Source organism: Stylophora pistillata, chromosome 11 (assembly GCF_964205215.1).
Source record: "Stylophora pistillata chromosome 11, jaStyPist1.2, whole genome shotgun sequence".
Classification (NCBI taxonomy): domain Eukaryota; kingdom Metazoa; phylum Cnidaria; class Anthozoa; order Scleractinia; family Pocilloporidae; genus Stylophora; species Stylophora pistillata.
Genome location: NC_142529.1, coordinates 1,653,011 through 1,676,877, shown reverse-complemented (window position 1 = coordinate 1,676,877; position 23,867 = coordinate 1,653,011). Strand labels below are relative to the sequence as shown.

Genomic DNA, 23,867 nt, shown 5'->3' with positions numbered 1-23,867 from the left:
CTTTAGCACATGTGCCTCATAGTGCACAGCCTCTCACTCTCACCCGTGACACTCCGGCGCGCGTGATTGGCAGGAGTTGCGCATCTACTCCCCAACTCCCTTTGGACTATCTAGTGCACCTGGGATTCCATTTTGGCCTCGCTGCCATATGTTTCGTGCAAGTGGCAGCCGTGAGTTCAAGGCTCACCCCCTTCTTTTGCAGAGCCTCCCACTCTTACGCGTGCGACTCCGGCGCCCGTGATTTGCAGGAGTTCCGCGTGTACTCCCCAACTCTCCTGGGACTCTCTAGTGCACCCGGGAATCCATTTTGGCCGCCTTGTCATGAGTTTCGTGGAATTGGCAGGCGTGAGTTCAAGGCCTACCCCATTCTTTTGCACAGTCTCCCACTCTTACCCGTTCCACTCCGGCGCCCGTGATTTGCAGGAGTTGCGCGTCTACTCCCCAACTCTTCTGGGACTGTCTAGTGCACCCGGGATTCCATTTTGGCAGCGTTGCCATATGTTTCGTGGAAGTAGCGCACTTGAGTGGAAGGCTCTCCGCCTTCTTTAGCACATGTGCCTCATAGTGCACAGCCTCTCAGTCTCACGCTTGCCACTCCGGCTCCCGTGATTGGCAGGAGTTGCGCGTCTACTCCCCAACTCCCCTGGGACTATCTAGTGCACCCGGGATTCCATTTTGGCCGCGCTGCCATATGTTTCGTGCAAGTGGCAGCCGTGAGTTCAAGGCTCACCCCCTTCTTTTGCAGAGCCTCGCACTCTTACGCGTGCCACTCCGGCGCCCGTGATTTGCAGGAGTTCCGCGTGTACTCCCCAACTCTCCTGGGACTCTCTAGTGCACCCGGGAATCCATTTTGGCCACCTAGTCATGAGTTTCGTGGAATTTGCAGGCGTGAGTTCAAGGGTCACCCCATTCTTTTGTACAGTCTCCTACTCTTACTCGTGCCACTCCGGCGCCCGTGATTTGCAGGAGTTGCGCGTCTACTCCCCAACTCTTCTGGGACTGTCTAGTGCACCCGGGATTCCATTTTGGCCGCGCTGCCATATGTTTCGTGGAAGTAGCGCGCATGAGTAGAAGGCTCAACGCCTTCTTTAGCACATGTGCCTCATAGTGCACAGCCTCTCACTATCACGCGTGCCACTCCGGCGCCCGTGATTGGCAGGAGTTGTGCGTCTACTCCCCAACTCCCCTGGGACTATCTAGTGCATGCGGGATTCCATTTTGGCCGCGTTGTTATGAGTTTCGTGCAAGTGGCAGGCGTGAGTTCAAGGCTCACCCACTTCTTTTGCAGAGCCTCCTACTCTTACGCGTGCCACTCCGGCGCCCGTGATTTGCAGGAGTTGCGTGTCTACTCCGCAACTCTTTTGGGACTGTTTAGTGCACCCGGGATTCCATTTCGGCTGCGTTGCCATATGTTTCGTGGAAGTAGCGCGCGTGAGTAGAAGGCTCACCGCCTTTTTTAGCACATGTGCCTCATAATGCACAGCCTCTCACTCTCACGCTTGCCACTCCGGCGCCCATGATTGGCAGGAGTTGCGCGTCTACTCCCCAACTCCCCTGGGACTATCTAGTACACCCGGGATTCCATTTTGGCCGCCCTGTCATGAGTTTCGTGCAAGTGGCAGGTGTGAGTTCAAGGCTCACTCTCTTCTTTTGCAGAGCCTCCCGCTCTTACGCGTGCCACTCCGGCGCCCGTGATTTGGAGGAGTTGCGCGTCTACTTTCCAACTCCCCTGGGACTCTGTAGTGCACCCGGGAATCCATTTTGGCCGCGTTGTCATGAGTTTCGTGGAAGTGGCAGGCGTGAGTTCAAGGCTCACCCACTTTTGCACAGCCTCCCACTTGTACCCGTGCCACTCCGGCGCTCGTGATTTGCAGGAGTTGCGCGTCTACTCCCCAACTCCCCTGGGACTATCTAGTGCACCCGGGATTCCATTTTGGCCGCGTTGCCATATGTTTCGTGGAAGTAGCGCGCGTGAGTAGAAGGCTCACCGCCTTCTTTAGCACATGTGCCTCATAGTGCACAGCCTCTCACTCTCACGCGTGCCACTCCGGCGCCCGTGATTGGCAGGAGTTGCGCGTCTCCTCCCCAACTCTCCTGGGACTCTCTAGTGCACCAGGGAATCCATTTTGGCCGCGTTGTCATGTGTTTCGTGCAAGTAGCGCGCGTGAGTACAAGGCTCACCCCCTCCTTTTGCACAGCCTCTCACTCTCACGCATGCCACTCCGTCGCCCGTGATTTCTCGGAGTTGCGCGTCTATTCCGTGCACTAGAGTAATGTTGTTTATTCAAAAGCGTACGCTATTTTTTTATTCTTCAATTGACAGGTGTCACATGGTGACAGTTACTTGTCAAAAAATGCTCCAAAGTTTGGTCGGAAGCCTTTTCAGTTACCTTTACAAATTAAAAGTATTTCGGTGAAAGCTTTCGCTTCGATTTGAATAATGTCGGTATTCTTTATCATCCACTCGCTAACAAATTGTTACTGTAAGGTTATGGAGTATTTTCCGTAATTAAGCTCGTAATTGTAGCCCTAAATCATTAGGGTTCTTTTGGCAATCATTTTGTTTTGTATTAGAAAAAATAAAAATGTTATTCACCAGCATAGGTCGGTCCGCACTGGGAAAAACTGTGCCCTCTGTCTTGAGTACCGCCCCCGGCCTACGGCCTCCGGCGGTATCCAAGACCTCGGGCACAGTTTTTCCCGATACGGACCTCCCGGCTGGTGAATAACATATATTTATCGAGGGAAATATCAACAATCTTTCTCACAAGTTTAAGATGAATATTTTATTTTAATTTTACCGTCTGTGGTTGAATTAAAATTAAAGTCTCATCAACATTTTTACGATCTCTTGTTCAATGAAAATTATGTTTATTTTTATGGCAACATTTACACTTCTCCATTTCCATGCATAAAATGCGTCAATGTTCACAATCCTGGATCCAACAATGATTTAATTTCCTTTTCATCTTCCAGTGAGTTGTTTAGGAAAGTTCTCGGTCATTTCATTTTATAAGGAATCAAATTCAATGCGAAACAAATCGTAGCACTCAGAAGTATACACTTAAATTTGTCGCGGAACAAAGTAAGACCCGCCGAACGCACTCGTCACGACTTTATTGGGGAGCTTGAGCAACCACGACGACGAACGGAGGACGACGACCGGAAATAGCAAGAACGCCACTGCGCAAGCGCGAACGAAGAATTCCGTCGTCGTCTTGTTGTTGACGACTTGAGAAGGACCTGTTTCACATCGTCGTGAACTTCCGAACTTCAAAGCAGTTTTTCTCATCCAAAGGTGCGGCTTTATTGTCAGTTTTTAGACAGTCTATGGCCGGTTGGAGTTTGTATTCGCTTCTTCGTTTTATTTAAACCACCCTGTTCAGTTTTCTAAACAAATAAAATTCGGAAACCCAACAACTCATATTCCTTCCTCCGCACAACAGATGCAAAGTCAAGCGGTGAAAGCGACCACGTAAGGTTTAAATTTGAGTATATCTTATGAAAGAGTGCTGTTTATCATTTTTATTGAATGAAAAGGTTTAAATGGCGGTGTAACACACCTCTGCGTTCGGTCAAAAGCTGTGTATGGAACTGCCGGATTATTGCTACCAGGGAGTTTAAGCAAATCACTAGGGAGTTTAAGCAATTTGCTTAAACTCCCCACTAAGGCTGGCGCTGCAACGGCCACCGGAGGTAAAATTGTCCAGAAACGAGTCATTGCGCATGTCAGTGGTTCCCATCCAGCCGTAGCGGGAAATCCTTCTACGCAAGTGGGAAGGTTTCGGCGTAGTCTGTGGTACGTGAACCTATCTCGCTTCTTTCTTCGCTTTATACATTCTCCTGAGCAATTTTAACTTTTGAAATACACTTAATGTCTCTAAAAATAGCTTATCGGGAATATTTATCAAGCTTGCTGTCCCTTACCGAGTGAATCTGCCTTTATTTTTGCAGCCGGGTTTGTCGAAGGATCAAAGCAGTGTGCACATGGAGAACGCAGCGAACGCAAGGAGAAATGCGTAAGTAGAAAGTCTAACTTTTCTTTTTCAAACCTCAAAGACTACTTGAAATTCAAATAGCTGAAGCCGAGGAATGACGAGGGTTATGAGGGACCGTGTAGAAACTTTGCTTTGGTGTTTATAAGCTCCAAACTGGCAATTTTACAACACGTTAGCTTAAATATTTTAATTCACTCATTCACTGTGCACAGGATCGCTTACAATTTTTTTTTCCAAACGTTGGAATCCCTCGTCCCTTTGAACGAAGTCGTTTTGAGTTTTTAGACGTGCAAAAACTACCGCGAAGACGCTCAATTTATTGGTTTTAAACTTCTCAGCCGGACTAGGTTTGTAGTTCGCGTTGCTTAAAGTTGAATTTTGGCGGGCTACGGCGACGTACTCTCCCCAAGCCTCGTCAACCACGATAGCCGTAGCAGCGCCAGCCGTAGTGATTTGCTTAAACTCCCTAGTATTAAAAATTTTGCGTGATGCTGTTCTTCAGTCGAGACGCTTTTAAACAACAAAGAATTCTTCAGATCGGTGTGTTAACATGAACTTAAATACCTGTCAGGTTTACCAAATCTATTTTCAAAATGTTTGATATAGATTTACAGCCATAAAAATTATTCCGACAAAATCACACGGGAAAAAATAGTATTCTTGGGTGAAGCGCGACGGCTGCTATCTGTGCCGATCGTTAGCTAGCATTGATTAAATTGACAGACTTACGTCGTTTGCTCGCCAAAGGAAGGAGCATCAAAGGTGGAACATATCAGGCTAAAGCATGTTGAAAATCAGACAAACCTTGTGCAAAATAGGTTCGTTTATATCAGCAACACTTGGAACTAAATTTAAATCTCAAATAACTTGCGTAAAATTTAATGTTTTAAACTTTTGCGATGCGTAAATTATTGTAAATAAAGCTAAAGCTTAATAATTCCTTGGACTGTTGATGTTCAAGAATTGAATAACCTACTCTCGAACTTTCGATATATATGTGGAAATTTGATCCATGACTGAGAAGAACAAGGTTTTGGACGTCTATGAACTATGTCATTTCTTAAACTGACGAAACGAGAATAAACAAGATTTCAGACGTCGTCGTCCTTGAGCAACTTCACTGCTTAAGTTTCATTTTCCCGCTAAAAACGACGTCCTCGTTCCAGACCCTCCGCGATTACTTGACGTCGTCGTCGTCCCTTTCGTCGTGGTTGCTTAAGGTGGCTCGTACCGGTTTTCGTCTTTTTGATGGTTTGTAACTTTGAAAGAATACAACAGAAAGACTGACCAAGGCCAGTTGAAAACTTTTACGGGGTTGAATTATATAATCATTACTTATCCAAAAAAATAGGTGTCATTTCGTCACTAGCAGTTTCCATGGCAACGCTTTCATAGGCTTATTCAGACGCATTTTTTAGCTTGTGGCTTAAATAATTCGAAAATTAACCAGGTGACCCCATGATTTTTTTCAGTGATTGCTTTTGGCACTTGAAAAGGAAAATGCATAAAGATTTTTAAAAAATTCTACGGAGCGCAATTTCAGAAAATCTAGAAAAAAGGCAATTTTCAGACATCGCAAACTTCCTTCCGTAGAATTTGTTAGTTTTTTTTTCTGATGATTCCTTTCGACCTTATTATCATATTGGAACAATAAAAAGAAGGGGTCACTGGACTTGTTTTCATGCAATAGCTTTCGTGAGTTTAGCAATGTTAGGCCTCACGGAAAGGTACCCCACCCATGGAAACCGTGACCCCATGAGAATCTCAGACATGCGCAGATTACATTACTTTGTAACACTGCTTGAGAAAAAGAACGCGGGCTCGTGCCGAGAGTTGTTTACATCAAAGTTATAGATTTTTCTTAATTAAATCGCCGGCCGACTCGCCGACGATGAGACCCGATGGCACGTAAAAGAGCTCACGACAGCCAGTTTTCTTGCAAAAATCAGCCACCAGTCAAAAAGAAGCCGAGAAAATATGCGAATTCTTTCGAAGAAATAGAAAAAAGCGGCGTTGCAGTGCAAGTGTGCAGCTTTTTAAGTGAAAAAAAACTCGATCGACTCGAGAGTGTAACGGTTTGAGATCCGAAAACGCCAACCTAAAAGGAACAATCAAAACCCTAAGGCGCAGTCTAGGCAAGTGTTTTTCAGGAGGGAATGGAAATGCAAACACTTGCAAATGTCTACGAATACTATTGCAGATTGTCTGAGCCACCAATTACGGTGACTGATTTTCATTCCCATTCTGAAATTTCGCCGGTTGCAACTTGCGCGATCGTAGTTGATACCTCTTTTAAATGGTGTTTATCATAAACCGATAACAATCTCACCAAACAGAAGCCGAAAAAGAAAAACCTCTCGAATGTTAAGGTAGAGTAGTCGATATGGCCGCATAGTCAGTAATAAATGTACAAGCAAGTTAATTTCTCGGGCAGCAAATCAAAACGACGCGTATCTTTAAGTGCCATACAGCATCGAGAGTTTTATGACTTAAAAGGCTTAAGTTGGAAGTTCTAACAAACATGAACAAAATTATCTGCACACGGACCGCCGTGGAAACGTAATAGTAATAGTTTCAGTTATTCAACCTTACAATTGTGATAACCATTTTTTTTACTAGTTTTATATTTTCTAGTCGGGCATTTTTACTTTGTATTCCTTGTTTCCATACTCTATCGTGTGAAATCCGTGAGTTACATTTGACTAATTTAAATTGTCACCGTTCCATAATTTCAGTATTTGTAAAAGGAAAGAACATCCAATTGAAAAAGGACGCGTTGAGGCTCCAAATTCAACTGAAAAAGTGCCAAAACAAACTTACGTCTACTGAAAAAAAAAAAGAAAAACAAGTCGGCAATTAGCTAAGGGGGACAAGATCTGCTTCCTCAAAAGTGAAAAAGAAATTGCCGGGGAACGATGAGTTTGTCAAAAAGGGATATTCCCTTGTGGAGACATTTGCACATGGTAACAATGGATACAACCAAAGAATTTTGATGTTTATGGCTTGTGTCAGATACATGCAACATGCATCTTTGTTATCTTGTCAAAACACACCTGTAGCATTACATCTGATTTTCAATATTCTGTTTGACTGTAGCCCCCCAACAAACTTTGTTGTCTCCCCAAGTACACTTTCTGACTGGAATGTTCTCTTAGGTGAAGCAGACCAATTAATTTTACTGAAGCGCTTTTCAAACTCTAAGTACGATTTTCATCTCTGGAGCGATGACTCCGAAAGGGAGGAGAAGAGAGGCACACAGTGGGTGTTCACACCTGGTGCCCTATAGAGAGCAAGCCTCGAGCTTATGTCCAAGCAAACAGCCTTACAGCAAGCGGGTCCGGAAAACACCAGTCTGACGTGGATTATCACGTTGTGAAAAACGAATATGACATCACCAATGTTTCCGGGTTGGTTGGAGACAATGCCTCTACCCAAAAGAGAAAAGTAAATGGTCTCTTAGCAAACAACACCAAAATTCTTGGAAAGGAAATGTTTTTTTTGTAGGATGCTACCCACATGTACTGGGCATCATGCTGAGAAGAATGTGCCAGGCTCGGTTTGGGGCAAAGGGTGACATGAGTAACCCCCATGTTTTACAATTACTATTAATATAAAATATCTTGGCTCCATCATGAGCGTCCAAGCCAATACAAAGTTGTGTAAGTTTCTCTAGGTATTCTTAGTAAAGAGCCACCCCTTCCTCAGACATTCATTGACACAAGGTGGACGTATTATCATGAGACTCTCCAGTGGTATCTTAAGTATGGAAAAGCTTGTTTACAGCTTGCTGAGCATCTCCTTCAAAGATTGCTAAAATCAGATAGCCACCACACTATTTGGCAAGATGTCATTAAGATGAGCTCAAGTCCTATGATCCAAGTTGAAATCAAGTTTTTGTTTGGATTCCTTGACAAGTTTATCATCCCATCTCTGAACACATCCCAAGCTAGTGATACAGAACTTGGTTTTTCCAGTGGTTACCTAGCACGGTTATGGCCAGCAACTGATTTGAAACACCATGAAACTTTAAGTGAAATGTTGAAGTCTCCATCAGAACATTTTCCTTTAACATCACAACAGGTAAAGATGTCATTGAAAGACCCTGCAGCTATTGACCATTTTTACAAACAAGTGCAGAGGCCAATGTTACAAGAAGCGATTAAAGTAATCAAAGATCATGGAGCAGAGTGGTCAACTTTTCCTAAGTTGTTTGGAATGGGAGCTGATCAGAGATACCAAAGTCATTTCTGGCATTTGGTTTTAAAGCTTCTTGGAATCCCAGTCAGATCTGAAAATCAAAAAGAAAAGTCAGTGAACAATCCCTTTCATGTTCATGGACATAACATTCTCACGTTGGTCTCTAAGGACAGAGTTGGATTAATTAAATGGGCCACTCTTTGGAAATTAAAGGAACCCCAATTGCTATGTGAGATCAAAGAAATGGCTTTATCACAACAGAGCTCACTCATAAGTAAAGAAGCCACTCCAAAGCTGTTCGAGTTCTACGCCAAGCACATTTTCAGTCTTCCAGTAAACAATGTTCTTGCAGAAAGACAGTTCAACCTTTCACAACTGTATCTTAATGATAACATGTCAGAGTTATCAAAACAGGCCTCAATCACATTTTTTGAGAACATTCTACACAGTGGAAAATCCAACACCAGGACCACAGAAGCTGCACGTGAATTTCATGAAGAAAGAATGAAAGAATAGGCCCCAATACTCACTACAGACCTTTTGCAAGAGGCAAGAAAGAACTTAAACAAGATTAGAGAAAATAGCACACACGGACCACTAACAGCAAAGGATGTTTACCCTAAAGCTTGGATAGAAAAGAAAGCAAACAATGACTTACCAGATATGATTTAGTCAATAAAAGCTGATGGTCACAAACTTAAACTTCACTGGAAGGCTTCTGCCAAGGGAACATCTACACTGGAGGGACAAAGGTCATTCAGCTCAACAGTAATTGAGGGAGTTACCAGTACACCTGATGGACAAGTTCCAAGACTAATGCAGCTAGCAGCGCTATAGGTGTGGAACTATGGGGAGGAGCTAACAATTTATGATCTACCAAGAAAATGCCAGTTGTGTCTACAAAACCTTACAAATGTCTCCCAACCTCCAACTACTTGTCTTTCCAGGTCCCACATGACTGTACATATTATGCCATTGCCTACACATGAAGAATAAAGTAGTCATAGGGGTGGCTCAGTAATTTTTAAACATTTTGATTTGTACATAAGAACTAATTTCACTGACCCACACTGCATGAAGTAAATGTATCTTAACAAGAATGCATTTTTTTACACACAGAGACACAATAATGAATAAATGTTTCAATGCAACATGTTAGAACTAACCTGATAAAAGCATGTTGTATATGCCATTTTAGTTAAGTAAACAGAACTGAATGTTTTACTGTATGTAGCATGTTAGCTTTGCAATATTGTAACTGGTTTTACCGGGTATAAGTAAAGTGCAAGGAGCCAAAGCTGAGACATGCATGTATAACCATGTTGTATTGGATCTTGAATTAAATGAATTGTACATTACACTCAAAATGAACAGTGGGTAAATGAAGCTGTAATATATCTGATTTTAAATTGTTATGCATGACTGTAGCTTAGTAGAATATTAAACAAACATTGAAATGCTGTCACTTCATTACAGTAGTTTAAGACTATAATAAATGTAATATTTAACTGCATGTGTGGAGGCGCAGTGGCCTCACAGTTGGTGCGCTCGACTCTGGAATGAGTGGTCTGGGTTCGAGCCCCAGCCGGGACATTGTGTTGTGTTCTTAGGTAAGACACTTTACTCTCACGGTGCCTCTCTTCACCCAGGTGTATAAATGGGTACCAGCAAATTTAATGTTGGGGGTAACCCTGTGATGGACTGGCATCTCATCCAGGGGGGAGTAGAAAAACTCCTAGCTGCTTCATGCTACAGAAACCATTGTCAAACACCAGCCTAATGGGCCACTAGGCTCGTAAACAGACTTTACCTTTACCCTAACTACATGTAGATTATATCATCATACTGTTGCACATGTATAATTTAACATATCATTAGCAGTAGGTAACTTTTAATGTGACAAGTACATGACTTTTGTATAGGTGTTCTTGTACATAATAAGTGAATCATTTTGTATAGGAAGGGCAAAGCTAAGTGATGCAGCCAATGTTATGTTACATACAGTTAGTGTACAATGTATAACAGTAATAAATTAGATTTAAACACTGGAACTGTTAAAAATGTGCCATGTTCATTACCCTGTCTTTCCTTAATCCGTGTAAAAGATAAGTAGGACAAATCTGACTCGTAATGAATCCTCTCTCCCCTTTAAACGTTTTTCTTCTAACTATTAAATATCTACACCGATGGAATTTTTTTTTCACATACAGGGAACTTGTTGTACCTGGACTAACACAAATTATTGAATATGCAGTGTGGTCTAAAAAGAATCGTCAATAGTACCAACGAGTACCCGAGAAGTGATTGATAAACTGCTCTTGGTTCCTGTTGACGAATAAACCGGAGTTCATTCTCGATCTCGGGTGGGCGATATTGAATGTAAGCTAATGGACCCATTACCACCAACACACCCTAAGATAGGGTCAAGATAACCTAATTTATAATCTTACCTCGAGCATCGTGCGCTTCAGTTGCCTTAACTCAGCTCAGTCGATATATTTCATTCCTCCATGACATCTCGAGCGCGCGTCAAAAACATGAAAATAACTTTCATAGGAACAACAGTGGACTCCAAACCTCAATTTACCTTGAAACTACAATGCCAATTCTTGAACTTGTCCGTTTCGAAATTCCAAATACACCACGCGTAGTGAATGACAAAACAGTACGAAAAAATAGCATTTCTACCACTAAGTCGATGAAAAGAAAAAAAATAAAACGGTAGAATCCTTAACTCCCTTGCAGTCTTCGCGGTTCAAGTATTAAACTACCACAGACTTTGTCTTTTGATAAGATATTCAACGGTAAAGTTTTAAAAGCGTAGAGGGGAGAAGTAAACACAACAAGGGACGTCATCTGCGCATGTCTGAAATTTTCCTTAACTCACGTGCGCACGCTGTTCCGTGAGGCCTAAATTTCTACGCGCGTTCTCGCGCATTTAAAAATCTGGATTCTACGAGATCGACATTTGCTCATGATTTGTTAAAGCTACCGCTGACAATTGCGTGTGCTCGCGCGCGCGCCTACGATCTGATGTTTACAGACGTTTACTGCTAATTAAGAAAATCATTAAATAGCTGTCAAAGATAGCCTCCGGGGCTCATCTTAAAAATCCTACACACAACTTCTGGCTATATCATATTATTTTCCTTTAAGTTTCAAAGTCTTCTTCCACTTCAGGTAGATTATCCTTCACTTGAGTTCTTCTTTTTTCGCCGTCGCAAGATTTCATATCGGTTGAATATTTCTTTTAAATGTGACTCCAAAAATCGTCTTCTTTATCTTAGATCTTAGTTTCTATCTCCTGCATTCATAGTAGCCGCTCAACACATCACATACAAGCTCTTAGGTAAACTTCTCACAAAAGTAGAAAAAAATTCCACGCGCCGCCATCTTTGTTTTGAATTTTCATCTTTTGATCTCGCGCTTCTTTCGCACGTTTCTCTCGCGCGCGTCACGCAAGAGTGACCTGTTCCCCGCGCGAGGAAACTGGTACGAGCCACCTTAAGCCCGGGAGGCTCTTTGACAGCTGTTTTAAGGTGGCTCTATATAGTTTTTCGGCGCGCGAAGCATGGGTACGAATGGCGCGAGCGCGCGAGTATTTAAAAGAAAAACAAAAATAAACATGGCGGCGAGACTTTTATCGCGAGTCGCGTTCCACTTACAAACTCCTAAAAAAGTGCTTGAAGATACACTTCTTTCGTCTTCTCTTGACGTGGTTAAACTGAGGAGTAAATTCGCAGCATTTATTGCGCCGATATCAGAGAGGGTAGACGGTCGTGATCGAACGCGAAGGAAGTCGCAGAGTGGTCACGGTGCACTTTTTATGGTTGGAGGCTTCGCTTTGAGCTCCATGGGCGATGATACACTGAAAACGGCTGGAATTTCTGCAGAGGTGCAACTGACACAGGAAAAACAACCACCAATGCGTGACGAAAAGGGTCGGTTTTCACATAAGAAACCCACTCGAAGTGGAAACGTGGAGGACAGGACTCGTGGGATAAAGGAGTGGAGGGCAACGAGGAAATTAGATTTTAATGGGATGGTAGAAGATTGGTCGCCACCGAAAAAAAGAGAAACCCGTTTAAGTCAGGTGTAGTTTAAATTTTGTTTTCACTATGTGTGGCACCTAGCAATTCACCTAAAAGTTTTAAGAAAAGTGCTTCCTTAAGTCTTTCTTTGCTCTAAAAATTGTTCTCAATTTGAGTCGCATCATTGACTTTCTGATTGACATTGCATTCTGATTGGTTAACGAAGCGAGGTATTTAGCACAGAATTGCAAAAATCCATTACTTCACTCGTGAATTCCGCCTTAAATTGTACTTGATATCTGTTTTTGCTTGCAATTTAATGCGGAATACCCTCATCAAGTAATGAATTTTCCAATAGAATTTTTGTATTAAACCACAAATAGTTCATAGCAAGCTGTTTCGTCAATATGATTACACCCAAATATTTTGACATTTCATTTTAAAATTCCAACAAATGTTTGGTTACAGTTACAACCTAATAATACAATTACCATTAACACATACAAATATTGAATTTTAATCAGAAACAAACAAAGAAGGAAAATTGCATTCCACATGGAAGTAGAATTATGGACTTAGATGTTTTGAGAAGTTCATTGAAATGTTGTCAGCACTGTAAAGCAGGTAAGAAGAAACAATTTTTATCTGCCCAAAGAAAATCACAACTAAAGAAAAGTCAAAATTAATTCTGAGTTTTATGGTAAGTACATGTACACATAACTTTGAGGCTATAAAATGAACAGGTTTCCAAGAAACAGTTATGTGATTAATTAAACATGTACATCTTCAAAACATTACAAAACTTCTCATAAGCAATAAATTTCCGGGCAAGTTCTTACCCTATACCAAGTGTCACACAATTGTATTTCTATTGATAGCAACAAAAAATGTTTTTTGGCAAATTTGGAACAAACAAGCATTGTAAATTTTCCACAAACCACAAGTAGCATTTACTGCTTTTGTAAAATTTTGTTAATTTTGCAAAAAAATTTACCTTTGCTCATTTATTTCAAAAGGGAAGACAAACTGCTAGAATTAAGTGTAAAATTTTCTTGAGTATCAATATTGTCACTTTCAGCCAATTTGTCACTGTGGAACACAACAGAAGAAAAAAAAAATGGGTTAGCCTCAGTGTTCTCAGTTACCTGTGCAGCGTGTGGTGGAAAGAATGTTGTCAAGACCTCCAGTGAACACAGGAGTGGTCAAAGAGGTCCTCTCAGTCATGATGTTAATTCAAGAGCTGTTCTTGGGTGTCTACACACAGGAATCGGTGAAACCCACCTAAATAATTTACTGTGTACATTAAATATTCCCTCTATGAACCCTGTAACTTTCAAGAGTAGAGAAAATAAAATTGGGCATGCAGTAGAGCAAGTAGCAAAAAAAAGTTGCAAAACTGCAATGTCAGAAGAAAGAAATGCTGCTATCAAAAAAGGTACAAAAGCAGATGACCAAGGCTGCATCAATATCCCCTGCTCGTATGACATGGGTTGGCAAAAACGAGGAAAGGGGCATAACTCGTCAACTGGTCAAGCTGCAGTGATGGGTTTAACTTATGGGAAGGTTATGGATTATACTACGAGAACAAAATCCTGCAGGGTTTGCACAAATACTAGAAAAACTGGAAAAGAAGCGAAGCAACACAATTGTCAACTCAATCATATAGCATCATCAAAGGCAATGGAGCCTATGGCAGCAGTCCATTTGTTTACTGAAAGCCTAAATTCTAGAGTCAAACTATCTGTTTTTGTCGGAGATGAAGACTCCACAACAGCTGCACATATAAAAGAGAATGTCCCTTATCCTGTAGAAAAGTGGACAGACATTGTGCATACCAAAAGATCACTAACTACAAGGTTGTATAACCTAAGCCAACGTGGGAAATTTGTAAATTCATCAGCTCTCTCACAGAAAGTTGTCAACTACTTGGTCAAATGTTTTTCTTATAGTGTGTCTCAAAATAAGGGGAATCCATCAGCCCTTCAAAAATCCTTAAAAGGCAATCTACCACACTCCTTTGGAAACCACACAAATTGCAATGAATCCTGGTGTGGTGCCAAGAAAGACCCTATTAACTATAAACACTCTGACTTACCCTATGGCAAAGATCTCTATGGTGATGACTTGAGGAAAGCTTTGGAGAGAATTTTTGATGAATATTGTACTGATGTAGTAGTTGCAAAGTTATCACCTGGGGCAAATTCGCAGAGAAACGAGGCCTTAAACAGTGTTATAGGGTCAAAAAACCCCAAAATTAGATACTATGGGGCAAGTGCAAGTAATGACTTCCGAGTGGCCTGTGGCATCTCCCAAGTAAACCTTGGATACCAGTACATTAGCCAAACACTTGAGAGCCTCAACATTGAACCTGGTATACACTGTATCAGCCACATTGAAAAGATAGATCACGAGGCTACCCATGACAAACTTAGAAAAACCAGCATTAATTTCAAACGCCGAAGAGCTCAACTACATAAGCAGAAGTTAACTCTTACAGGTAAACAACAAGCTAAAGAAGGAAACACATACCAAAGTGGAATAGGACTTAACCTTAATCCAAACGATTCTACCAAACTGATCCAAGAATTTGACATCATCAATTTGAAAATTTCAAGTGAGGAGCTGAAAACCTTTGAAACATGCATTCCTGAATTAACAATCAGACCAGTGGTGGAGAAATTTCCCTATGACAGAAACACCGCTTACAATTTCGTAATTTACGATATTAAGACAAACACGTGTGGAAAAACCGCAGAAATATGTCAACTTTCAGCAGTTGATCAATCAGGTTTGCACTGTTTCAACAACTATATATTGCCTTTGAGGGATGTAGAAACTCATGCTACAAGGGTAAATGGTTTAAGTGTCCGAACAGCCAGAGGAGTCAGGACCCCGTTCAAAGACAATCAACCAGTAGAAACTGCGTCACTTGGAAAGTCACTGGAAAATTTTCTAACCTTCTTGGAGAAAACTGTCAGGCGTGTGAAAAGCGATAATAATATTTATACTGTTTTAATCGGGTACAACTCTCGGGTTTTCGATACTCCAACCCTTCTTCGTCAAGGTGGACATCAACTTTGTGAAAAACTTTCCTGTCGTAACGTTTTCTTTTCTGACACTCTCCCTGTGATGTAGAACTTGGTCAAACGTAAACATCCCTCTCTGGTCTCATCGGATGGTTCCACAGTTAAATTAAATCAACAATCCATTTACCAGACACTTTTCCATGTACCTTTCCCCGCACACGATGCAATGGAGGATGTTAAAGCTTTAAGAAGAATAGTCTTTGACTCCTGTTTGAACGTTTCAGAGGACATGTTGATAGAAAACATGTCATCAACACAGTACGCAGAAAACGACATGAAATACCTTGATCGTCGCTATGAACTCCTGCAGACGTTCCGAGGAACTCTTTACCATCCAACAAACGCAGAATTTCCCATCAAGCAACAAATTGCTGAAAAAATAGCCGGAAGTGGCATTTCATACCGAGATCTCAAAAATGTTTTCGAGAAGTTCGGAGCAAAAGGGAGCAAAAGGGCTTCTCCCTCCATCTTCAACAACTTGCAAAGCCCCGCGAGTAACAAAAACAACCCGTATTTTAGCCAAGATCGTTGAATACTTCAAAGCAGCGGAGGAAACTACAAGTTAACACGCATTTCCATATGTTTTTCCACACGCAGGTATACTCTTCGCTGTGGTGGGGAAAAGAAAGCGTCTATTTCTCGGCTAATTTTCAGCTAGCACGTGCTGAAGAAAGAGCGACGTGAGCATGCGCATTACCGTAACTTGAAGAATTTCTGTTTTGATGACGTCACGAAAAACGAGGGTTTTAGAGTGATCTAAAGGCGCATATTGGGCGCGTTCCAGACGGTGAATTTTTTTGAAAATTGGCACATAGATGGGATTTTTCTTTTTCTAGCTCTTACAAAAAAATCATCGAATTTTATACATACATAAATGTAATACGCGTCAAAAATGAAAATTGCGAATTACTCCGAAAATTATGTACAGATTTTCTTGTGGCTTTATCAGTTGAAACTCCTTGAATGTTAACTCTGTTTCCCCAAAAACAAAGAAAATTCACCGCGTAGAAACCGAGAAACACTATCTAGACGTCAGGTAGGTCAAAAAAACAAGCCAAGCATTTCTATCAATAGTTGCCATAGCAACAACTTTTAGGTTCTGAAAGGGTCTTCCATATATAGTCTAAGGCTGTAGGCTTTCATTACTGATCTTCTATGGAGTGCTGTGAGATAAAAATTTGCCGAGGGAGACTGAATTATTCAAGCATATGTAATACCCAAAGCCTTGTAAAATACTATATAGAGCCACCTTAATGATTTTCTTAATTAGCAGTAATAATCTGTAAACATCAGATCGTAGGTGCGCGCGCGCGCGCGAGCACACGCAATTGTCAGCGATAGCTATTACAGATCATGAGCCAATGTCGACGGTTCAATAGGCACCTGATGGGAGTATGACATGCGCCATGATGAACATCATTCACCAACCACAAAATTACTGTGGGCTGAAAATTAAGGACTCGTTCTGTGTGGAGAAAGTTGGTTGTTTGCAATCTGTTCCCACCTTTTCCATTTTAAGCCCAGATTGAAGAACATACGAAGAGAGCGCGAAGTGCGAGTCACACGCGAGGGGTAGAACGCGACAAATTGATTTATCTCGCGCGGGAATCACCCTTCATGCTCACCTCGCGTGTGCTTTTCTACTTCAGAACCATTACTTTGAAAGCGGCCATCCAACTGCGGGTAGATCAGTACGGTCACAAAAGAAATAAACGAAAAAATAGAAAAAGGAAATTTCTTTTTTCCTCTGCCATTCATAATTTCGGGGTGACTCTTCCTAAGACGAAACAAAGTAGTGAAAACCAAAATGTTGAAAACCAACCCTGATGATGGCTAACAGCCGAAAACGTTTGGTTGAAACATTTTAATAATTTTTTCCTAATTTTGGGCCTTGTATATAGAATACCAAAATGTTTCAGTTACTAACTTTGTATAACTTTTTGCCCTTCTCAGAAAAGAGACAGGAACTCAGTTCAAAGTCTTTATTCAGACAACGCAAGTCATGTTTCAACCAAACTGTTCGTACATATTCCTTGAAAATATATGAATTGTGTAATACTGCTCAAGGAAGAAAGACCTGCTTTTTGAAACGGTGCTACACAACGTCTACGCTGCATTGGCGATCTACCTCTGCAAAAGAAGCTTGCAGATTCTTCTACAGAGAATGACTAACACAAAATTACAAACGTTTTGATTTCAACTACTCTTGGTTTTCTTAAAAACTTAATGTAAAAATACAAACGGCTGAGATTTACAATCTATAAAATGGAGTTTTTAAAACTGTTTGTTGAACATCACGGACGCTGACCATAGAAATCTGATTACAACATGTACAAATCAGTCGAGAAAAAACATGCCACACGAGAGTTTGTTGAGTGAGTAAAATTGTACGATATTCTTAACGATGAAAGTACCATCAAAATAGATTTTTCGATAATAACAATCTTGAAAAATTGCCTTTTGGTGAACCTTTCAAATCCTACAAAGGATTAAAATGTAAAATCTCCCTACCATATGAATAGATTTCCCTAAAGAAGGGTTATGAGAAAATACAAACTTATCAGATTTTGGGAGTTTGGTTTAAATTGTAATATGGCTAATTAATTAAAAAGTAAAAGTGTAAGGGACAAGATAGAGGTGACTTTCCTTCATGACTGGATTCTTGCATTTTGTTTGTTAGTTTGTTTTCTCTCTTATACGAATATTCACGAATACAAACATAAAATAACTGCCTTAAGCAAACGAAAAACAGTGGTGGATCCAAGGGAAGGTCGGGAGTTGGGAGTGGAGGTCGGACCTCCTTCCAATAAGAATTGTGGGTACTTAGACTTTTCATTTGAAAAAAAAAAAAAAAAAAAAAGATTCCTCTAACAACAGGATCGCATATTTTTCTTTTTCTAATCACTTTCACTGCATTACCGCAGTAGGGTAGGACTAAAACGAAACATATGCGAACCATGCGAGTAGTCCACCCAATAAATCCCACCCATCCCACCCCAGGGGAGGACATCCATCACACAGTAATTTCGTGCGTGGGAAATAAACGTCTCCTACCCCTACCCTACCCCTGACCGCCATTTATTCGTCCCTATCCGAGAAGACTAGAATATCTAACCATTTCTTGATGTTATAGAAAGGTAGCATATTCTTCTTAATTATTTTAAGACCTTGACCACAGCAGTCCAGCGCCCTATCCATTGAGCTAACCGGGAGGCGGTACACTGATGCTTAATTCGTAGTAAAACTTCCCAGCCTCGAGATATTTTCAAGCTCATTCAGGCTCTAGTGTAAGAAAAAAAAACTGTGTTTTCAGAATCAAAGAGTGGAAGTCTCTATCAAAAATTTCTAGATCTAACTCTGTCTTCAGATATGCTGATGTCACACGTGACGTCATGGCCTTCGGGGAAAATTTACCTGACTCTTGATCAGGCAAAATTGAAGAAGAGCTCCCCAGAATATCTGTCGGCCAACTGTTCACCGACACAGGGTGCGACAAAGACGGTGTCCACTTGCCCCAGACAAGTAGTTTTGGCCAGTGGACAAGTGGATTATCAATCGTACTTGTCCTTTGGACAAGTGAATCTTCAGGAAATAAATAAAAATAAGGTGTCTTCGGTGGAGAAATTAGTATAAAATTAAGTTTTTGCAAGTGTTAAACAGATCACTTTTCGCAAACGAAAGTTACAAGTTAGAAATGAAATGAATTGAGCACTTAGGATTTAACCGCCATTATATTTCAGTGAGTACCAAAAGGAGCCTGGGACTCATTTGGGGTATCGATTTGTGCATTTATCACTAGACCCTCTAAGTAACTTTCAGCACATAAACAATGGCTGACCAGCGAAGCATAAAAGGCTATTTTGGTGCACCGGAAAACGCAGAAAAGCAACAGAAGAGAAAAGCAAATCCTTCAGCAGAAGGCACCATGGTGAACGAGAAGAAAAAAAAATCTGAAAATCCAACAGTTCGAGTTCGAAAGTTTCAGGAATCTTGGAAGGACGCCCTCCCGTGGGTAGTACACGATGCGAACCAAGATGTGATGTATTGTTCCATATGTAGAAGATATCCCGCGTTTGCAAATCTTCAAAGTTCTTTGTACATTGGCTGTGGATCAGGCGGAAAGTATCGCATAGATTCGCTTCTTCATCATAAAGCGTCAAAGGAGCATTATCGTTGCTCGCTACAATTTGAAAAGGAATCGAATCCTGACTACGTAGAACCGATTAAGGCAGCTGTTCAAAGAAACGTGGTTAAACTAAGTGATAAGTGTCATTCTGCACTTCAGTGCCTGTTCAACACAGCCTTTTTTGTAGCACACGAAGAACTCGCTTTCAGAAAATTTGCTGGTCTGTGTGAGTTACAGAAGAAGAATGGTGTACAATTTGGGGACCAGTACAAGAATGATAAAGGATGCAAAACATTTATTAACCACATAGCCCAAGTAGAGAAAGGTAAAATTCAGTCTGCAGTGAGTGATAGTAGATTTATGTGCATATTATCAGACGGATCTACTGATTCTGGTATAGTAGAGCAAGAAACTGTGTATGTCAGATATGTTAACAAGAAAGGCCGGTCAGTTTGTCATTTTGCGGATATTGCTGCCTTAGAATCTTCTAATGCAGATGGAATTTTACATGCAATCGACCAGAGTCTTGCTGGGATTGGCATAACTGAGACAACTCTCCAACAAAAACTGGTAGGATGTAATTTTGATGGTGCTTCAGTGATGCTTGGTTCGAAGACAGGAGTTGCAACTCAGCTAAACAACAGAGTCAATCAAAACATTGTCATCATGCATTGTGTTGCGCATAATTTAGAACTTGGGGTTGGAGATGCCATTAAAACTGTCCCTTATCTGCAATCTTTTTTGGACAATGTCTCCCAAATCTTTCGATTTTACTATTACTCTCCTAAAAAAAGGAGAGAACTTCATGGTTTTGCTGACATCTTTGAGGAACAGGCTGCCTACTACAGTAGTGGCTCTAAGAAAACCAGATGGGTAGCCAGTCGACACAGAGCTTTGTTGGCCTTAGAGAAAAACTTTGCTATTACGGTAAAACACCTTGAACATGTGGGTACAGGGACTGGTGAGGATGCAGCAAAGGCTAGAGGCATGGTGAAAGCAATCAAGGCTGAAAAGTTTGTAAGATTTTTATACTTTCTCCTTGATGTTACTAAAATTCTGAGAGAATTAAGTCTACAGTTTCAAAGTGATGACCTGTTCATTACTGAAGTCAGCACCAAGTTGGAGACAGCTCTAACAAAACTGGAAGGCCTCAAGGATTCTGATCCATTGCCCATAACAGCTACTTTCCAAGCCAAGTTCCAGTCAAACTATAATTCTGAGAGTGGCCTCTTCAAATGTGGAAAAGACAGTAATCTTGATGTTGTACTGAACAAGGGAAATGCGATGGGGATGCAACAAACATTTTCTAACTTTCTAACTGATGCCATTGCCTACATTGAGAAGAGATTTTCCAGCCTGTCTAGACCTCCAATGAATTACTTTGAAGTATTTGATCCTACCAAAGTGCCAGGGGAGAGAAAGCTGAGAGCCAGTTTTGGCAATGACAAAGTAGTTGCATTAACTGATCACTTTAGTAACTTGTTGTCTGATGATGAAAAGGAAGGTGCTGTTTTTCAGTGGCAGGAGTTGAAGATTTACCTCCTCAGTCACCAAGCAATGAAACCCCTTGATGTCTATGCCAACTTATTGTCGTCTAGGCCAGATAGCTTGAAGCATATTCTTGTCTTAGTTGAACTCATGCTTAGCCTCTCCCCTTCCACCGCCAAATGTGAGAGGTGCTTCTCGGCTATGAACAGAATAAAAACGAATTTGAAGACTCGAATGGAGCAGAGAACCTTGTCAGATCTGCTGAGGATCAAAGGAATGGACTGTGAAATAAACGACTTTGACCCTAACCCAGCAATTGAAGCGTGGCTTCTTGGTGCCAAGACAAAAAGGCATGCGATGAAAAGAGGCCATGAGGCAGCAGTGGTTGTCCCCACAGATGGCCCATCTGTCAGTGGGCCCTTCAAAACTCCTCCTCTCTTGCCTCCTTTGCCTGAGTTACCTCAAATAGACAGCTCTGACAGCGATTCAGAGTAGTGACTTACACATATTAAAAGACTCAAGAAACAACACTGTAAATAAGTATACCATTACTTGTATGCATTATGAGTACTTTATTGACACTTCAAGTGTAGTTGTAGTTCCTTAGTAGAAAGGTTTATTCCTCAACCATTATCATGCATCAGAGCTTGGATTTTACTCTACATCCAAGGACAACTAGACTTGGGGTTTGGACAAGTAAAACCAGAACCTCACTTGTCCATTGGACAAGTGGATTTCAAAATTTTTTTCTTACCCTGCCGACAGTTGGCCGATATAATGAGAACAAATTTAGAAACGAGTAAATAGACTGTCATCTTGGTAAGTTTGAACTTTCACAATTACCTCAAAATGAATTTTGACGAAGACCACGCGATAGAGGTAAATTTCGAGTGCGAGGCATTATTGGCCATATCGATCTTCATTTATGTGAACTTGATGTGTAGTATCTGACTGACACATTTCGTTCCGTTGAAATTGGAACAGGTTAGTATATTTTTTAAAAGACTCACAAAATTGCACGAGCCCGTGTTTTCGTTGTGTTTCTGTTGTGTTTTCGTTGTGTTTTCTGTGTTTCGTTCGCCAACAGTCGGCCGAGAGATATTTTGGGGAACTGCTCTTCGGTAACCAGTCGGGTTTGTAACAAGTGCGCAGCGTTAACAAGGCTTAAAGCTCCACTTGAGTAATTCAAGTTGACTACATTCAAATAAAAAAAAGAATAGCTGGTAGCTTTCACATTTGAGTGAAGAGTGGATGTCTGAGGAGTTCTGTAGCAGGTGGTCTGTCTCCCTGCTTCGATTCAAAGCATCTTAACAACACATCTCGAAGAGCTGGGTTGAGGTAGTCGGGTATATCGGGTGGAGACTCGGCCATTGCGATCTGAGAGGAAAAACACCATGAAGATCAAGGTATGTCCTCAAAAATTAAAAACAAAACAAAAAAAAAGCATGCGATATTCACCATTCTACGACACGTTTATGCACTTTTAGTTGAGGCTACTGATAAAAAGGCAAAAACTCAAAGATAGTATTCTTAACGCTCATGTATACGCGTACACCGATAGAAACAAACGCCACTTATCGCCTGCGTGGCTGACACGTTATAAGTTCGTATATGAACAATTTATACGCACATGTACTTATATTTATACGCACAAACGCCTATAATCATACGCGTAGTATGTGCGTTTTTCGGTTAACGTACACGAGAATAGTACTGCATAAGCAAATGGTGTACTATGACGCCATCCTACCTTGAAGATAAGTGCCACGTGGCTGGAACGTTGGGCGTTCCATGGTGGTTTTCCAGTGACCATTTCTATAATGACACATCCTGCACTCCACACATCACAGCTTCGTCCATAGCTCTCTCCACGGAGGATCTTGAAGAAGTCAACAATGAATCACTAACTACCTTTGGAAAATCATTCAGAATTACGATCTTTCTTTGGGAAAATCGGAAACTAAAGCAAAGTTTTTTCTGAAGCGCTGAGGGTAGCTGGAAAGTAACAGTTCACCCTGGAACTTGCTATACCCAAGGTCCCACAAGTTCGTCGCTCCGACGAAGGGTGAACGCTCGAAACGTCAGTTTAAGATACTCTTTACGGTGGCCAATTTACCTTATCAACCCAACTGATAAACCGAAAAAAAATTCATTCCCTGACATCAACGCTGAACAACTTCAATCATGTTTGCCGAACACACATACCTCAGGAGCCATAAAGGCAATCGTTCCAAGAAACTGGCCTTGAAATTCGCCAGCCCCTGTTAACTGTGTTGCTAATCTCGCCGCAGCACCGAAGTCTGCTATTCTTATATTCTTGCCTGTTGAATCCACCAAGATGTTTGCCCCTGTGTCACCGAAAATAAATCGTAACAGTTCATAAGACACGACAACTGAATAAAAGGCATAGAAGTTAACAATTAAAAATCTGGAAAACATAACGTCCAACTTCTTGTCCCTTTAACAATCAGTTGTAAAATCCCTCTTTAACAGCCTCCCGCGGACAGAAGTGTTAATGTCCAGTAGCTTAGAAATAAGCATCTCCTTTGAGCAATTTTTTCATTGTGTATTGGTTCTACCTTTACCCAGAAGTGATTGACATGCAACTTCTCCCTATGACACCCATACAATATCCAGCAAACGGGTGATGGGAAGACCGCGTAGGGGGTGGGGCTGGGGGACTTTAGCCCCCCCACTTTTTTGGCTGATTAAATCACTTTTTTTTGTTACTTAGAAGTTAGTCTATTCATTTAAATTTGGTCAAACGCGAGGGCCAGTGTGTTACTCGTTGTTTTATAAGAATTAAAAATTAACTTCACTTTTGGCAGTTTTAGATCCATTTCTAGCCATTTTAGAAGGCTTTAATTTCAAATTTTCCCGGGGGAGCATGCCCCCGGATCCCCTAAGTTGGCTCACGCTAACGCGTTCGCATTAGTCCCCC

General features: G+C 41.4%; 2 protein-coding genes, 1 long non-coding RNA gene and 2 pseudogenes across 10 annotated transcripts in view; 3 read left to right on the top strand and 2 right to left on the bottom strand.

The window, feature by feature from the left end:
* Positions 1-6,966: 6,966 nt before the first annotated feature.
* Positions 6,967-11,113, bottom strand: LOC148719624 (uncharacterized). Its single transcript, XR_015993264.1, has 3 exons — positions 10,646-11,113; positions 8,854-9,174; positions 6,967-8,286 (listed from the first exon to the last, which is right to left on the bottom strand). It is a non-coding gene; the product is annotated as an uncharacterized LOC148719624 (long non-coding RNA).
* A 648-nt stretch (positions 11,114-11,761) lies between these two features.
* LOC148719623 (uncharacterized) lies at positions 11,762-12,912 on the top strand (annotated as a pseudogene).
* Positions 12,913-13,107: 195 nt separating this feature from the next.
* LOC148719622 (uncharacterized) lies at positions 13,108-15,878 on the top strand (annotated as a pseudogene).
* A 2,929-nt stretch (positions 15,879-18,807) lies between these two features.
* Positions 18,808-21,440, top strand: LOC111320588 (zinc finger protein 862). The gene has a single exon (XM_022923246.2). It carries the CDS (start codon positions 19,142-19,144, stop codon positions 21,419-21,421), a length of 2,280 nt encoding a protein of 759 aa, XP_022778981.2. The 5' UTR covers positions 18,808-19,141; the 3' UTR covers positions 21,422-21,440.
* A 38-nt stretch (positions 21,441-21,478) lies between these two features.
* LOC148719621 (uncharacterized) overlaps positions 21,479-23,867 on the bottom strand; it is a 30,987-nt gene continuing 28,598 nt past the window's right edge. For all 8 annotated transcript variants that reach the window (XM_088738751.1, XM_088738755.1, XM_088738752.1 and 5 more), the window contains 3 exons: positions 23,132-23,274; positions 22,677-22,805; positions 21,479-22,303 (listed from right to left, as the gene is read on the bottom strand). In XM_088738751.1, the coding sequence (XP_088594877.1) occupies positions 22,157-22,303; positions 22,677-22,805; positions 23,132-23,274 (419 nt within the window). In that variant the 3' untranslated portion in view covers positions 21,479-22,156. The remainder of the gene's footprint in view (positions 22,304-22,676; positions 22,806-23,131; positions 23,275-23,867) is intronic.

Coding starts and splice junctions, on each gene's coding strand:
- LOC111320588 (XM_022923246.2), top strand. CDS start 19,142: ATGGCTGACCAGCGAAGCATAAAAGGCTATTTTGGTGCACCGGAAAAC.